The 18,277-nt window shown below is 35.1% G+C and overlaps 3 protein-coding genes across 5 annotated transcripts; all 3 read right to left on the bottom strand.

The window, feature by feature from the left end:
* Positions 1–6,977: 6,977 nt before the first annotated feature.
* LOC140971365 (blue copper protein-like) lies at positions 6,978–8,759 on the bottom strand. Its single transcript, XM_073433597.1, has 3 exons — positions 8,433–8,759; positions 7,907–8,314; positions 6,978–7,507 (listed from the first exon to the last, which is right to left on the bottom strand). Exons 1-3 carry the CDS (start codon positions 8,617–8,619, stop codon positions 7,140–7,142), a joined length of 963 nt encoding a protein of 320 aa, XP_073289698.1. The 5' UTR covers positions 8,620–8,759; the 3' UTR covers positions 6,978–7,139.
* A 1,616-nt stretch (positions 8,760–10,375) lies between these two features.
* On the bottom strand, positions 10,376–12,894 carry LOC140971364 (blue copper protein-like). Its single transcript, XM_073433596.1, has 2 exons — positions 12,524–12,894; positions 10,376–11,089 (listed from the first exon to the last, which is right to left on the bottom strand). Exons 1-2 carry the CDS (start codon positions 12,699–12,701, stop codon positions 10,557–10,559), a joined length of 711 nt encoding a protein of 236 aa, XP_073289697.1. The 5' UTR covers positions 12,702–12,894; the 3' UTR covers positions 10,376–10,556.
* Positions 12,895–14,289: 1,395 nt separating this feature from the next.
* LOC140971363 (uncharacterized) lies at positions 14,290–17,503 on the bottom strand. 3 transcript variants are annotated; one of them, XM_073433593.1, is made up of 2 exons: positions 17,386–17,503; positions 14,290–15,642 (listed from the first exon to the last, which is right to left on the bottom strand). In XM_073433593.1, the coding sequence occupies exon 2, from the start codon at positions 15,577–15,579 to the stop codon at positions 14,488–14,490; it is 1,092 nt and encodes a 363-aa protein (XP_073289694.1). In that variant the 5' UTR covers positions 15,580–15,642; positions 17,386–17,503; the 3' UTR covers positions 14,290–14,487. The 3 variants fall into 3 exon arrangements, with proteins under 3 accessions (XP_073289694.1, XP_073289696.1, XP_073289695.1); XM_073433595.1 differs by having other exon boundaries at positions 14,290–15,580; XM_073433594.1 differs by lacking the exon at positions 17,386–17,503 and adding an exon at positions 17,212–17,371.
* Positions 17,504–18,277: the final 774 nt, after the last annotated feature.

Genomic DNA, 18,277 nt, shown 5'->3' with positions numbered 1-18,277 from the left:
GTGTTCCGTGGACGTAGCCTATATTGGGTGAACCACGTAAATCTTTGTGTTCTTGTTGGTTATTTTATTCCGCAATTTTTGGGTACTATTATCATCGTGGTTGACATCGCTTCGGGGTGTAATTCCCCAACAACTGGTATCAGAGCCTTGTTGTGAAAATTCTTAAGAATTCTGAGTATGCTCTGTGGTTGCAGCTTTGTCTGATCTTCCACATCAGAAAAGATTTTTTTTAGATTTTTTGCTAAGGCTAGAGAAGTGATGGCCGGAGATGATGGATCGGGACCGGGAATCAACAAGTTCGACGGAACAGATTTTTCGTTCTGGCGGTTACAGATAAGAGATTATCTGTACAGTAAGAAGCTGCATCAACCTCTATCAGGAAAAAAAGCGGAAAAGATGGAGGATGATGATTGGGAGCTCCTTGACCGACAGGTTTTAGGTGTCATACGATTGACCCTAACAAAGAACGTGGCGCATAACGTGGCGGAGGCCAAAACCACGGAGGAGATGATGACCATTCTATCAGACATGTACGAGAAGCCATCAGCAAACAACAAAGTACATCTCATGAAGAAGTTATTCAACTTGAAGATGGGAGAAGGTGCTTCGGTGGCAAAACACATAAATGAATTCAACACGATTGTCTCCCAGCTGACATCGGTGGACATCAAATTTGATGATGAGATTCGTGCACTTATTCTTCTGGCGTCTTTACCAGAAACTTGGGAACCGATGCGGGCAGCGGTTAGCAACTCTGTTGGAAAAGGAAAACTACAACTCAATGATGTTAGAGATCAAATCCTTGCTGAAGAAGTTCGCAGGAAAGACTCGGGTGAAGCAACATCATCGAGATCTGCTCTAAATCTTGATAACAGAGGAAGAGGCAGGAGTGGTGAAAGGAGTTCCAACCGATGGCGCGGTAGATCCAAGTCAAGAAATGGAAAAGACAAAAACATCTCTGAAAAGAATATGAAGTGCTGGAGCTGTGGTGAGACTGGTCACCTGAAAAAGAACTGCAGATCAATGAAAAATAATGCCAATGCTGTCACTGATGAAGTACATGATGCTCTGCTATTATCCATGGAAAGCCCTGTTGATTCTTGGGTTATGGACTCGGGAGCTTCGTTTCATACCACTGGTGATCGCGATGTATTTGATAATTACATCGCTGGCGATTACGGAAAAGTTTTCCTGGCTGATGGAAAACCCTTGGAAATTGTTGGTATGGGTGATGTACGGATGAAGATGTCAAATGGATCTGTCTGGAAAATCAACAAAGTCAGACATGTACCAAATTTGACACGCAATCTGATCTCGGTGGGACAGCTCGATGATGAAGGCCACAATGTGACCTTCGGTGATGGTTCCTGGAAAGTGAACAAAGGAGCCATGATTGTTGCTCGAGGAAAGAAAACTGGAACATTGTATATGACTTCCAGTTGCAGAGACACATTAGCAGCTGTGGATGCTGGAGCCAATTCAAGTCTATGGCATTATAGACTTGGACACATGAGTGAGAAGGGAATGAAGATGTTGGTGTCAAAAGGAAAGCTACCAGAATTAAAGACTGTTGAACACCAACTATGTGAAAGCTGTATCTTTGGAAAGCAGAAGAAGGTGAGCTTTTCAAAAGGCGGTAAAGAACCGAAAGCAGCAAAGTTGGAGCTGGTTCATACTGATGTATGGGGACCATCTCCTGTGACATCCCTTGGAGGCTCGAGATACTATGTCACATTCATTGACGATTCGAGTAGAAAAGTTTGGGTTTATTTTCTGAAAAATAAATCTGATGTTTACGAGACCTTTAAAAGGTGGAAAGCCATGGTGGAAAATGAGACCAACTTGAAGGTGAAGTGCTTACGGTCTGACAATGGTGGAGAATATGAAGATGATGAGTTCAAGAAATATTGTGCACAGAACGGGATCAAGATGGAGAAAACCATTCCTGGTACACCTCAACAGAATGGTGTAGCTGAAAGGATGAACAGGACCTTGAATGAACGCGCAAGGAGCATGAGATTGCATTCTGGATTGCCAAAATCATTCTGGGCTGATGCTGTTAACACTGCAGCATATCTGATCAACAGAGGACCTTCGGTACCACTGGACTACAAAATACCCGAAGAGGTTTGGAGCGGCAAAGAAGTAAACCTTTCTTTCTTGAAAGTGTTTGGATGTCTATCCTATGTTCATATTGATTCAGCAAGCAGAACAAAACTTGATCCGAAATCAAAGAAGTGCTTCTTTATTGGTTATGGAGATAATGAGTTTGGTTATCGTTTCTGGGATGACCAAAATCGGAAGATCATTCGGAGCAGGGATGTAATCTTTAATGAGAAACTTCTGTACAAGGACAAGTCAGACATTGGAGCTGGAGATGAATGTCCTGAAGTCAAGAAGACTGATGAAGTGCCATTGACAAACATTCCAGTGAATGAATCGAAAACCAGTAACCAGGAAGATGAAGAAGAAATTGCACAAGATGATGACCCACAAACTCCGGTGATTGAACTCAGGAGATCTTTGAGAACCATTAGACCACCTGAGAGATACTCCCCTGCACTTCACTATATTTTGCTGACAGACAAAGGTGAACCGGAGACCTATGAAGAGGCAATGCAAAATGATGATTCAACCAAGTGGGAGTTGGCCATGGAAGATGAGATGGATTCACTGTCATCCAATCAGACGTGGGAGTTGACAGAACTTCCGCAAGGCAAAAAGGCGTTACATAACAAGTGGGTGTACCGGTTAAAAGAAGAGCATGATGGTAGCAAGCGGTACAAGGCAAGACTTGTTGTAAAAGGCTTCCAACAACGGGAAGGAATTGATTACACCGAGATTTTCTCTCCGGTGGTTAAATTAACCACTATCAGGACTGTACTTGGACTAGTGGCGAAGGAAGACTTACATTTGGAGCAGTTGGATGTAAAGACTGCGTTTCTTCACGGTGACCTAGATGAAGAAATTTATATGAAGCAGCCACAGGGCTTTGAAGTACGGGGAAAAGAGAGAATGGTATGCAAACTTCAGAAGAGCTTGTACGGTCTCAAACAAGCTCCAAGACAGTGGTACAAGAAGTTTGATGGATTCATGAGTGAAAATGGATTCCTAAGGTGTCAAGCTGATCACTGCTGTTATGTGAAAAAGTTTGACGGTTCTTATATCATACTACTGCTATATGTAGATGATATGCTGATAGCTGGAGCTTGTCTGGAAGAAATTGATAAACTCAAGAAAGATTTATCAAAGGAATTTGCCATGAAGGATTTGGGTGCTGCAAAGCAAATCCTTGGAATGAGGATCTTCAGAGACCGGGTGAATGGATTCTTGAAGTTATCTCAAGAAGAGTACGTGAAAAAGGTGGTTAGCAGATTTAATATGGATGAAGCTAAATCTGTGAGTACTCCTTTGGCTAGTCATTTCAAACTAACCAAAGCACAATCACCATCGACGGAGCAGGAGCAGGCTTATATGAATAAGGTTCCTTATGCTTCTGCTGTCGGAAGCCTCATGTATGCAATGGTGTGCACAAGACCAGACATAGCACATGCAGTGGGAGTTGTGAGCAGGTTTATGAGTAATCCAGGAAAGCAACACTGGGAAGCAGTTAAGTGGATTCTCAGGTATTTGAAAGGTACTGCTAGTTGTTCTTTATGCTTCAGGAGATCAAAATTTGGCTTACAGGGTTTTGTCGATGCCGATATGGGTGGTGACCTGGATGGCAGGAAAAGTACTACTGGATATGTGTTCACATTAGGTGGTACAGTTGTAAGCTGGGTGTCTAAGCTGCAAAAGATTGTTGCGCTTTCGACTACTGAGGCTGAGTATGTTGCAGTTACAGAAGCTAGCAAGGAGATGATATGGTTGAAATCCTTTCTGGAGGAATTGGGTCAGAAGCTTGAAGATAGCACATTATACTGTGACAGTCAGAGTGCTATTCATTTAGCAAAAAATCCTGTTTATCATGCTAGGACAAAGCATATACAGGTTAGGTACCATTTCATCAGATCAGTGCTGGAAGATGGAGTCTTGATGCTGGAGAAGATTCCTGGAAGTAAAAATCCAGCCGATATGTTCACGAAGACGGTAACCATTGACAAACTGAAGTTGTGTTCAACTTCAGTTGGACTGCAAGTATAAATGGAGATATATGAGCTGCTGCAATGATGGTGTGAAGACATGATTGAAATCAAGTCTTCAAGTGGGAGAAATGTTAGGTAAAAGCGGGCCCCACGTATTAAATAAAAAATTCAGAATTTTGATATCCCACATCGGAGGTTTACAATAGTTGCAGGAGGAAATTAGTTATAAATAGAGCTCAATTCCTTCAGTTATTGTATCCCAAAATCAAAAGCTTTTTAGCTTTGATAAAAAGAGAGTGCATAGAAAAAAAGAGTGTATTTTTTTCTTGAGTGCGGGAATTCTCTTTGTGTGAGTTAGAGAAATTATTTTCTCGGTATACTCGGGTTGAGAGTGTGAGAAATATTGAGTGTATTGGTGTATACACTTGTTGTAATATTTCTTCCAGTTATAAAAGTTGCAGTGCTCCGTGGACGTAGCCTATATTGGGTGAACCACGTAAATCTTTGTGTTCTTGTTGGTTATTTTATTCCGCAATTTTTGGGTACTATTATCATCGTGGTTGGCATCGCTTCGGGGTGTAATTCCCCAACATTACTCTCCCTACTAAATTCTTTCACCATTTATATAGAAAATAGTAATCCTCCTTGGTTGTCTGCCGCCCTATCTTTATCCGCTATTAAGCTTTTTATGGAATTTTCTGAAATGGGATTTGGTGAAATGGTGCTATGATGTTACTATTAAGTATTTTCAATGCTTGGTGATTATATACACTGGGATCATAGATAAACGTATATATTGTATATATCTGATGGATGACCATTGCTGGCATGAGATGCTATTCTTGATTCAGTTTGGAAAGCTTCTTTAGCCAAATTGTGGAACTCTTGAAAGATTATAGGGAGAAGACATACTTGGGAATATAGATTTCAATGAAGTCTATGCCATAAATCGTGTGAAGCACACCTAATGTTGTATAGCCTTTATATTACACACAAAATAAATTAAAACCATCCGCGTTAGATACATGTAAGACTGGTATATATGCGCAAATTATATGCTTTTAAATGTTCATGTTATTTATTTCCCTGTGACATGTTTATTGGGGATGTAATCACATAATTCCTTTGTCACATGCCCGTGTCGCGATATTTTCACCTATAAATACCAGAGTATTTGTACACCTATTTGACATATGACGTTTCGATTTTCTTTATATATTAAAAAAAAAGGAGCCGTGACTACTAGCCAACCAATAGGCTATACAAATGGGATAAATTTAACTTGATGTATATTGTATGTTACTGATCTCGGATGACACCGAGGAAAAAATATTATTCGATTTTGAGTATTGATAATGCCGAGATCGGTGATTCTAACTGGGAGGTTGGATCTTCGCTTGGGGAGCTCGGATCAGACTTTTGAATGATGGCTAGGAGGTCGGCTCGTCACTCGGGGAGCTCGGATTGGACCTTCGAAATCTGGCAACACAAACAAGAACGTTAGAAGGGGGCCGGAATGTTATTCCGGCGTAGCCCCTCCGACGCTCAAGTCAGAGAATAAAAAATTGAGAGAGTAATGTGTGTGCTGAGAGAATGTGAATCTATGAATCCATAAACAGTAAACGAAACCTGGTATTTATAGGGAAACAATAGAATCCAGTTTTGGTAGATTTAGATCTTCAGAATCTTGTGAAAGATTTGATCATATCTGGTAGATTTGGTTTAGATTCTGCCAAGATTTAGTAAATCTTAATGGGCTTACCTTTCTGGGCTTGCTTCTCGCGGGCTATTCGGTAGTATCTAAGTAAGAGCTCTCGTCCTCATGGGAGGTCGGCTCGGGAGGTCAGCCAATAACCCTCCAATCTGTGCGAAAACGTCCCCGTGGGAGGTCGGCTCGGGAGGTCGGCATGTTGGTTGAACCGACTCGGTATAACTGAGTTTGGGAGGTCGGCCGAGGTGACCTCCAGGATGACCTTCCGAACTTTTAGCGGGAGATGACCTCCCGCGGGCTCCTGAACGTTGGGCCTGACTTACTTGGGCTACCGAGAGTGGGCTGAGCCGGTCCTCAATCCTGGGGTATCAAGTATATATATATTTTGATTTTATTTATGAGCTCAAAACCAGACAGTAAATAAAAATTAGAAGGTAACATAGTCTTAACTGTGTTCTACCTTTTTATGTGGGAATAGTTTCAAAGATAAAACATCTTTTCGCAATAAATATTTATGAAAATTGAAAATAAAAAATTTGAATTTTTCCGATTAAATAAGGTCAATTCCTTGTGGTCACGTATACATTGTTCAAGCAAAGTTGCGAACAAGAAATTCCACCAAATGTGCACACGATGTTGCATAGACGTTGCGTGGTCAAATTGGACTCAACTTTTCTCTCTTTCTGAACGCATTTTGTTTCATCTTTTTAAGTGGGAAACAACATTTTTTTCCTCTCAAGATAAAAGTAAATTTGGAAAAAAGGGTCGGTCCGACGATTAAAAAAGTCCTTAAATTATATTTTAAAATATTTTTTGTTATATTAGGGGAAAAATCATTTTGCAAAACTTAACAAATTTTTTTTTTTAAAAAAAAAACGAAATCGTATTTTTAATTCGGTCAATTTTTTTGATTTAAGGTCAAACCACCTAGCTCATGGCTAATTCTTGGAGATCATGCACGCGTTTTGTGACGTAGGTTTAATATTTTTAAGGGAAAAAAACACAAATTCAGAAATATTAAATATGATCATTCAATTTGGTAATAAAATACTTGTATGTTAAAATTGATATATGCGTGTATGTTTTGTATAAAAATTACGAGATAAGCCACGAGAAAGTAACATGCTAATTAATATTTGCAGTGGAATGGTGAAGAATTATGAAGTCCCTCTCAATATTAAAAAAAAAAAAAATAGCTCATACTTTATTGATCCAAGAATCAAAGGGTACTAAACATAGAAAATCATCTTTATTCGTATGAAGACAATATATATATGATGAGAAAATTACATAAAATAAAATAAATATTATGAATCACGAAATAAAAAAGACATGCATCGTATCTAGTTGTACAAAACTGCGTAGGCAACGGCCAAGAAAGTCAAGGGCAAGGTTGCGACGGCGAGAGATGGGGCGGAGCTGTCTGGTGGAGGTGGAGCCGTGGTGCTTCCGGAGGGCGGTGTGCTCGATGGTGTGGAAGGAGAAACGGGAGGAGTGGTGGTGGCGCCGCCGGCTGTGACGTTGATGGCTAGCTTCTGACCTGCTGGGCAGTGCCCCGGGATGGTGCAGATGTAATAGTGCTCCCCGGAGGAGTTGAGGGTGATCCTGGCGGGGCCGGTGGTTATGATGGCGGTGGAGGATGTGTTGCATGAGTCGTATTCATCCTTGGTAACTTCAACCACGTCATGCCGATTAGTTGGAAAGTTGAATACTGCATTTTACGATTAAAGATTGCAAATGAGAAACATGGAAATAAAAGGAAAAGTTCAGGAAAAATATTTATAAGCGTTTTGCTTCTTTTTTTTTTCTCTTTTTATATAGATGAATTTTAATGTGCGCCATATGAAATTGATAATAAATCAACAATATTAAAAGATTTATTGGTTTTGGACAAAAAAACAAAGATATCAAAACATACCAACTTTTCCTGCTAAATTGCAATTTCCTCACCAAACAATATTAAATCACTCAAAAGTCAATTTTTTATGAACAAAAAAGTTATTTTTTTAGAAATAAAACAAGTTTAAACATTTAAAAAAAAACATCAACTTTCAAACGCATTAATAATATTCAAGATTCTTTTTAACTTATGACCAAGATGAAATCTTACCTAGAATGTCTCCGACCAAAAAATTCTTGCCCCTAGCCCATGTTTGGTAAGCAACTGAACCACCAGGAGGAACAGTCCATCCAAGGTTATCTCCCACAGTGTAAGTCACCGCAGCTCTAGCCGGTGCTGGTGCTGGTGCTGGCGTAGCCACTGGTGGAGGGGTAGTCGTTGCCGTCGGTGATGGGGCGGGGGAGACAGCGGGAGAGCTGACCACATTGATAGACAACTTCATACCAGCACCACAGTGACCTGTGAAGGTGCAAATGAAGTGGTGTTCCCCGGAAGAGGTCAAAGTGATATTAGCCGGTCCATCGGTAGAACTGGAGATTGGGTTGTTTCCATTGCATGAATCAAATGAATCCTTGGTCACCTCTGCTACATCATGTGATCCTGTTGTGAAATTGAATACTGCAAAAAAAAATGGTCATACCAGCATATCTATTTAGTTAAAATAAAAACTTAATAAAAATATACACAAGAATATATAGTTTACTAATGGTAACACAATATAATATTTGAAACTTACCAAGCACATCTCCGACTGCAAAATTTTGTGTGCCGGCCCAAGTGCGATACGCTACTTCTCCACCGGGCGGAAAGGTCCATCCCAACGCGTCACCCACCACATGTGTGGTTTGAGCCAACGACTTATGAAACATTGCCATGACAACTAATGTCATGAAAATAATGTTAGAAATGCCTAATCTTGCCATAATATTTTCGATCTTTATGTGTTCTCAGTATCTTGGATCGCCCCACCAGGCTTTGATATAAGATTGTAGATATATGTGTATATATGATCTAAATGAATTGAAGATGTGTTCGAGTGTGGTGGTCGCATTTGTATGATCAATATGTTCATATATTTATAGGATACAAAAACCGACCTAAGTTTCATATGTGATTTGAACATTGAACTAGTGAAATGTTGAATGGGATACGTGGGACAAAATGTGGACTCTTCACACAATAAAAAGTCAAATATTAACCAAATATTGCTCGGTCCGGTAGGGTCCGTGTTACGTGGAACAGAGTTTGAAGAAGACTTTGTAATAATAATATATTTTTTGGTAAAAAATATATTAACGTGTGAAACCATCTATGTTGAACTTTCTCAGAGGTAGACTCGGTCGTTGCAATATAAATATTCTATATGTCACCAACCTTAAGATTGTTCGTTTCCAGATGACAAATATTTTTATGAAAAGAATTTTTTATTCAAAAGCTAAAAAGAACTAATCACAATAATCCAAAGCTAAAATTTATTTTAAAAAAATTTATAGAGAAAATATATAGAGGAAATAGTCGTCTTGTTTGTTTCCTAGAAACATTTTGTTACGTAACCAGAATGAAATTAATTAATTTTTATTTATTTCTCCAAAAAATAGATTTTGGAGTTTGCAAATGAAGTAATTGAGAGATTTGAAATGATTCCATGTTGGCATCCATTGGATTTAATTGTTCATACAAATCAATGGCTTTGAAATTCCTAACTTCAAACACATCAATCCAAATGTAACATATGAATTATAAACACATACGAATGGTGAATTCGATTTGTAATATAGATGTCTTTTCTTTTACATGAAGATACTGATCAAAATAAAGTTTCATCATTTTTTCCAAAACTTTAATTTGATTTTTTTAAATATTTTCAAATATAATACATTTAAAGCACCACTGGATGTGAATGATAAGAGATCGATTGATTATACATCTTTATTTTCTCTAATATTTGGCTTAATTTCTACAAAAGATTAGTCTCACGCACAATTATCTTATACAAGTATATGATTAATCATCTGATCCATCAGCCAAATAATGCTTAATATTGCAACAAATATATTACAAAAATAAGTCTTTATACATATATTACAAAAATAAGTCTTTATACATGTTGAATTTACACAAAATTTAGAAATATGTAAATATAGGGAAATTTGGAGGTCTATAATCTATGTTTTTTCAAAAAGTTATATCCACTATTAATAAAATATTGTTTAAATTTTAATTATTAACGATTTAATGATAAAGTATTTTTATTATTTTTTATTTATCGTAGAAATGGTCCACATCTATATATATATAAACTATATTATTGTTATTGTAGGCTTCGAGGTAACCGGTATCACACGGTTTCCACAGTATGTTTTTCTTCGTCTCAATTTTTGTTTATATTTGTTTGGTTGGATATTAAACATTTAATATTTAATTGATTAATTCGTGTTTCTTCTGGTTTACTAGAAGTAGAGAACTAGTCGAGTCATTGAAATATTTAATAAATTTTTAAAATTTTAATGCGTCAATATACAATAAATCAAAAAGGTAAATATTGAAGTATTACTTTGGCGGCATACATCTCCGGCATCTATTGAAAATAAATGAAGTTAAAAAATCACATTAATTAAAAGGTTACAAATTTAACAATAAACCAAATACAACCTATGACTGTTAAAATACATTAAAACATCAAAAAATAACCAATTAATTTTATTAGTCCACAGCATATATCTAATCCTCAGATACATAAAAAGAAATAGAACCAAACAATTAATTGCACACAAAATATGTGCATAAACAAACAAGAATACAAATGCCACAACTGCATAGACACCAATGAAATAAAATAACATACTCCATCCAAACATATTTACACCATGATCAGGTGGATGATCATCGATGCGAAAACAACGGAAAACGCAGCATAACTCGTTCTAACTGGGGCTGAGCTTGGCGGCGGAGGCGGGGTAAGTTCCGAAGTCGGGGGAGGAGTAGATGGCGTTCCGGGGAACGTGCCTGGAGTTGGTGGTGGTGGACTGACCATGCTTCCAGGAGCTGGAGCTGGTGCTGGAGGGGTGACTCTGCCGCCCGGTGCGGGAGACGGGCTTGACGTCGGTGGTGTCACTATCGGTGTCGGTGAAGGGGTGGTGCTAGGAGGCGTTGGTGGTGGAGCTGGAGCGGGGCTAGGACTAATTTTAGAGGCAGTGACATTGATAGCTAGTTTTTGTCCAAGCGAACAATGCTGGCCGAATGTGCAAATGTAGTAGTCCGCATCAGCCGTGTTGAGGGTCAAGCTTGCAGGCCCGACTGTGGCTAAGAAAAGGGGGCTCGTGGAGCTGCATCCATCATATGCCGACTTTGTCACTCTGGCCACGTCGTGCTCTCCGGTGGTGAAGTTGAATACTGAAAGCAAAGGCAACCATATCAACTCAATTGTCATCAAACCACCATTCCATGATTTTGATCTAATGATGCCAAAGTAATATAAATAAAAAATATAAGGGCATAAAATATTCTTGCAACAACCTGTATATTAGCCTAAAGGTCTGCTACTACTTAATGATGTTCAATTCTCCTCCTTTTTTGTTGTAGACTTTGTGTCACGAAAAGATATACATGGTATAATAATTCTCGTTGGACGATGAAAATTAAGGACCAATTATGTTGTATGTATCGATTTTGCATGAAACGTAAGTACAACGTGGAACAGAGTATTTAATTCTGCAGATACTCGAAACAGAACCAAACATAACCATGTCTTCCATCAATTTAAGACTCTGCTATGGACTCTACGTACTGTAGAATACTTCACATAAATTATTTTTTTCTCTGGATAATTTTTGTGACTTTTTAAGATTAAGCACGAGATTAAACAAACCAACTTGTGAAGATTAAAAAAAAAAAAAAAAAAAAAAAAAAAAAAAAAAAAAAAAAAAAAAAAAAAAAAAAAAAAAAAAAAAAAAAAAAAAAAAAAAAAAAAAAAAAAAAAAAAAAAAAAAAAAAAAAAAAAAAAAAAAAAAAAAAAAAAAAAAAAAAAAAAAAAAAAAAAAAAAAAAAAAAAAAAAAAAAAAAAAAAAAAAAAAAAAAAAAAAAAAAAAAAAAAAAAAAAAAAAAAAAAAAAAAAAAAAAAAAAAAAAAAAAAAAAAAAAAAAAAAAAAAAAAAAAAAAAAAAAAAAAAAAAAAAAAAAAAAAAAAAAAAAAAAAAAAAAAAAAAAAAAAAAAAAAAAAAAAAAAAAAAAAAAAAAAAAAAAAAAAAAAAAAAAAAAAAAAAAAAAAAAAAAAAAAAAAAAAAAAAAAAAAAAAAAAAAAAAAAAAAAAAAAAAAAAAAAAAAAAAAAAAAAAAAAAAAAAAAAAAAAAAAAAAAAAAAAAAAAAAAAAAAAAAAAAAAAAAAAAAAAAAAAAAAAAAAAAAAAAAAAAAAAAAAAAAAAAAAAAAAAAAAAAAAAAAAAAAAAAAAAAAAAAAAAAAAAAAAAAAAAAAAAAAAAAAAAAAAAAAAAAAAAAAAAAAAAAAAAAAAAAAAAAAAAAAAAAAAAAAAAAAAAAAAAAAAAAAAAAAAAAAAAAAAAAAAAAAAAAAAAAAAAAAAAAAAAAAAAAAAAAAAAAAAAAAAAAAAAAAAAAAAAAAAAAAAAAAAAAAAAAAAAAAAAAAAAAAAAAAAAAAAAAAAAAAAAAAAAAAAAAAAAAAAAAAAAAAAAAAAAAAAAAAAAAAAAAAAAAAAAAAAAAAAAAAAAAAAAAAAAAAAAAAAAAAAAAAAAAAAAAAAAAAAAAAAAAAAAATCAAACCCAACCCTGAAATTTCAATAAATTCTTTCACGTAATTAAATAATACACACACATTACCAAGAACGTCCCCAACTGTAAAAACATGCTGAGAAGCATAGTTGGCATACGTCGTGCCGCCGTCCTGCGGAATACCCCATCCGAAGCCGTCACCGACGACATAGGTGGCTGCGGCCGCGTACCCCACCAGCTCCGCCGCCAGAAAAATTGCAAAAACAGCCGTCCAATTGAACGCCATTCTCTCTGGTGTGTTCTAAAGTCGCCCCTGGATTCAAGATATCTGGCTGAAACAGGTTGAATTCCGACTTGGGTAGGGGCTATATAGCGATCAAATCTATGAATCTACGGGTAGCCTTTGAACAATATTGTTCGATGATAGTTGCAGTATAAGTGGAGTCGCTATTTACAGCGCTACGGGCTGGTTGATATCATCGTGTAGTTATTACATTACATAGGTTAGGGTGACCACAATAATTGCAATTTGCGAGTTGAACTATTCAACATTCAAATTTATCTCTAAATAAAAACGTCACACTTTCCTTCCCATTTTTAAATAGAAACCGCCATAGTGTTAATATCACTATTAAAATGATAAAATTATACGAACATAAGTTAATGAAATAAATAATCGTTTGACCAATAATAATAAAATAGATCTCTCTCTAATAGATATATTTTTTAAGGTGATCTTATTATATAAAATTTGTTCAATATCGTTTACTTGACTGACGTAATTTACATGATAATATATTAAACCAAGAGTTTACTCATTATATATTGAATAGTAAAAGTTTGATCTCAATGCTCTTATGATTAACGAGTACATGTTTTAAAAAAAAAGGCATTGCATTAAAATCTAATTTCAACTGGTAAGAGGGCCTGAACCCTATCTAGACCGACTTATAAAATAAATTTTGAAAATTTATGAAATCTAGTAAATTATACACATTATTACTATAATAGCTTAACTTTTCAAGTCAGCTTCTCTTTCTGTTTTTCCCCAAAATCTTGATTAATATGAAATCTTTGGTCAATCTAATATTTTCTTATATACTTCAGATTTATAAAATAATTTTTAAAAATTAAGAAAGGGATATATATATATATATATATCGCAGAATTGTCAACTGCGATAGAACTTTGATTCTTTGGTATGATCATCCATTGAAGCGTAAGGTTGTGTGTCGTTTACGCTGAGTTTGGATATGGGCGAGGAGTCGGGTGAGGACAATTTTGCACCGAATCAAGATATATACAGGACATGCACACTTGTCATAATCTACATCACTCCTTTATTTTATTATTTTGTTTATATATATATATATATACAAACTTTAATTTTTTTAATGTTTCTCCCATTTTTGTTTTTAAAATAATCAATAGAATACAATAAGTACATATATATATATATATCAACCATATAAACTGATTTTGACTATTTCTTACAATCCAATATGGATAGAAGATATTGAATTAAGGAGTCGGGCTATAATTATCTAAAAACAATGTAAGTTAAAAGGTAAACATGATCTGAGCCACAGTTTTAATTGTATGTTACGTAGTCAAATCTATGTAGATTTATCAATTTCATAAAAAAAAAAAAAAAAAAAAAAAAAAAATCGACTAGTGTGGTACTACAGAATACAGATGTGTTGAATTGAGAAGTTCAGTTGTATAAGCTCTCCAAAACAAGGGAATTGTCTAAGAGATTCCTTGTGATATAATTCATCTAGGAACATGTTGCTTATATAATTTCATTTATAAGCATGGATGACAATGTGTTGAGTCAATTTGAGTAAAAAAAATATTATGAGTCAATATGAGTAAAAAAAATATTATTCCATGTCAGGTTCATATCATATTTTTCTCTCACACATACATACAAGAAAATTGAGATCACCAAAAAATCGCGTAAAATATTGAAGCCTTTAATCGAGTCAAGAAAGTGAAAAGACAATGGATCTCAACTCGAGTACCTATACACGATAGACCTCGACAAAGAGCAGAACTCAGTTACACAAACTTCATCCCTGTGAACGCAAACAGCCACCGGGAAGTAGGAACTTGAACTTCTTGGCATTTTCAATCAAATATGCAGGAATATGAACTGCTGAAGCCGACCTGGGAATTGAACCCATTTTCTTGATCAAGTCCTTGAAAGAATACTCCTCAGGCAACATATCGAACAAATCATCTCCCCGGCATATGAGTTCCTGAATTCTTGAATATTTCAAAAATTCATTTCGCCTCACCCTGTCTGCATGACTATATGCTGTCATTTTAAATACAAATTCTCTAAGATACCGAAAGCAAAAGCTACAATGCCACCCAGCATCAGAGAGAATAACATCAGTCTGGCGAGAATGACGGTATTGGGTATGTTGGTTGTATATGTGGATGGTAGCACGCCAGCTGCTATAGTCGACTGGGAACTCGAAGGAATACATATAATTCTTCATTTCAAGATGAAGCACAGAAGGAGCCCCATCACACCATTTCAGTAGTTTCACAGTATGGGGACTCGGGATTTCATCGGTGTCTGATATGATGAGTAGGTCACCAACTGCTATACCAGCCCGACGAAGCAGCCCATTCATGGCTATACGATGTTCTGCTTCAAGTTTGAATGGGTCTTCATGTGACCCGTATGACGCAATCCGACCCGGGAATACCCCATGGACTATTTTTTCTTCGGCAAAAGCAAATCTGTTGCGATTTGTAGCGAAGTAGAGAGGCTTCAGAATACCTGTGAAAGTAGTATTGGCTTCCAGAATCACGAATTTATTAACATATGGATAGAGTTCGTTCCACCGAATCTCAAGCATGTCCAGTTCATTGCTGAATATGATTCCATCAAAAACTCTGCGTGGCTCTGATCTCAAGGACCAACCATGGAGATGACAAAGGTTTCCCATAGAAACATTCTCTGCATAATAATGTGGTAAGTGCTCGAATGGAGGAGGAGGATTGTCCCATATCGGGCGGAAAAAATATGAGATCTTCTGACCGTAGGTAAAAATTCCAATGACACAAATTGGTCCAAGTATCAAGATCAGAATGAAAATGAACTTTCGAGGAGTGCGTCTGGAGGAGAGACGGTGAGATCTTGGGGCCATGCTACAGGAGACATTTATCAGGATTAATTGCTAACACAGAATCATGGTTCCACAAATCATGCCCTGCATATCGATTTTGGTATATTTTAAGAAGGTTAAAGGACAAGTAACATATTAAAAACCTAGTAGAATCTGACAATCTGGCCAGATGTTCAAAAAATCAAAAGTCCAAAGAGCAACTGCAAATACTTTTCACAGAAGTTGAAATTAGAGCCAAATTCCCAGAAAAAATAAGACAGTCAACTACCTTAAACCTACAGGATGGCCATCGTTCAGTTAAGGCAAATCACATTTTCAGCACCTATTGTAAGAACATTTTCATAGCACTGTGCAAAATTACCAATAGGTTACTAGAACCTCAGAAATAAAATAAAATAAAACTCCAAACTATATGAAGGCTTTCAATTGTGCTCCTCTGAAGGTCCAAAAATTTGCGATTCGGCCCAACAACGTACAATGATTTCTACAAGCGTATCTCTATAGTTGAATGAGATTTCCGTAAGAGAACAACAGTTAACAACAAGTGAGATCGAGGGATCACAGTGTGATCCCTCGACTCAGTGCCATTCAATTAACCAGAATACTTTATCAAGTAACTACTGTGGCTCAGCTACTGATGTCTCTGACTTTTTTCCACCACTAAACTCCATCAGCAAGATAAAGAACTTTAAAATTGTCATCACCACTAACATGTACTGTCCAAAAACCAGTATTATATAAACCCTTTACTTTTCATATGGTATGAAGATAACATCCTAAGCAATCATCTAAAAATGTCATAAATACCTCTCAGTTTATTGAGACGGTGAAATTTATATTATATTCAACAAAAATACCAGACTTAGTGAGGTAACTGTACAAGTATCATATAAAGAAATTTCACAAGTTTTTGTATTTCTACTGGGAAGGGATAATTCAAGCAAAGCAGAATCTATACATCAACTTAAAAGAAGCCAAATTATGTATCATCAGAATGATATAGAACACTAATAAAAATAGACGATTAAAACACAGAACTAACTGCAACCATCATATGACAAATTGTCACTAATCACTCATGTTATTAACAAAAATACTTGGGGCCAACCAAGTAGAACAGTTTATATATCATAGAAGTTCCATGTACATGACTTAGAAACAAGGCTTCAACAGTGAAAAGATCGCAAAAATGCTGCCTGCAGTTTAACAATTGTATTGTTGGATTCAGGAAACTTGTCATGCAGTTTAAATTAATCCCTTTTAACTAATGACTCTAAGAACGCATACAAAGTTTAAGTTTCATGCAAAAACAATTTTAGGCATGCACTGCATTGATGTCCATTATTTTCCTTCGGGTTAAAGAATTTAATACATTTTTTTAAAATGATACTTGAAATAACACTTCCTTCCAAATATGGAAGGTTATTCATACTTGTCACTTTTCACTAGTTTAAACATGGGAGTACTTCCTAAATAATGCAATCCGTCGTTTATCGACAAAATACCGCATTTCATATCTACTAGCTAAAGGAGAACAAAACGCCAACCTTAAGCGATTAATACTCAACCTCAAAACATAATCAAAATCCAACTTCTTAATCTATCTGCAATTAAATGCACACCCACACAAAACAAAAAAGAAAAGATTTTAACCGTAGGATTCGAACAATCAACGCCATTAATCAACAGAAGAAAACAAAACTGCGTAACAGAATGATTAGGCAAAAAAGTCAACGAGTATCTCCAATTAGGCAATGAATGATAATTCCCCAAAATTCACACACAAAATTCAATAAATCCATTTAGGCTTTGACCACTTTCACATACCTTTCACCGTTGAAATTCCATGTATCGTCGTACGTATTTGGAAAATACCAGAACTTTTGTTGCGATATTATTATACGTATAGAGAGTGTATGAAGGAAAAAGGGGAACTATGAATAATTAAATATCATTAATAACAATTTCAAAATTGTTGCTTTCTCCGCACAAGCAGTTAATTTTATTTATATGAAATAAATATAATTAAGTAATTTTTTATTTTTTTTGGTCTGAATTGTTTTGGAAGTGTTTTTTTTATTTTTTAACTTTAAAGTCGGAATGAGTTTGTCATTATTTGAGTTTTTGATATTCTTGAGACATTGGTATCACATTAACTATAGATAATTGAGAATATTTTTTGAGGTTTTATTTTTAATAATCTATTTTTTTATGCAATGTATGTTATTTTTTGATACTTAGCTTATCATCTCCGTCTCTTAGCATGTTGAGATATGTCGGCAACAAATTTATAACAAGGTTTTAATTTTCCAATTCAAATCAAGATCTAGCTTTGGGGTCGATGTTTGGTATCATAGTGTTTGTGCTCGATTGATGACATTCTATGAAAATATACAATATTTCTTTAGTATACTGTTGGGATACACATTGCTTTGGAGGAGTGTAATTAGCATGGGGAATGTTTAGCAGTGTAAGAAAGCCACCAAGATAAACAACATAAAAACTCGATAAAATGACTGAAAATTGGAAATAATTTTTTAAAAGAAGACAAAAAAATACTTTAAAAATCGCTATGCCAACAATACCATTCATGGTAATAATAATCATGTTTAAATTAAAAAATGCTTCTATTAAAGGAAAGTAATTCTAAATCGATTTCATGTTCATTCTGGAATTTCAAAATACATTGTAAATATCAACCTTTTCAAAATTACGTTTA

Source organism: Primulina huaijiensis, chromosome 2 (genome assembly GCF_012295235.1).
Source record: "Primulina huaijiensis isolate GDHJ02 chromosome 2, ASM1229523v2, whole genome shotgun sequence".
Lineage (NCBI taxonomy): Eukaryota > Viridiplantae > Streptophyta > Magnoliopsida > Lamiales > Gesneriaceae > Primulina > Primulina huaijiensis.
The sequence above is the reverse complement of the archived record's forward strand: the minus strand, read 5'-3'. Positions and strand labels throughout refer to the sequence as shown.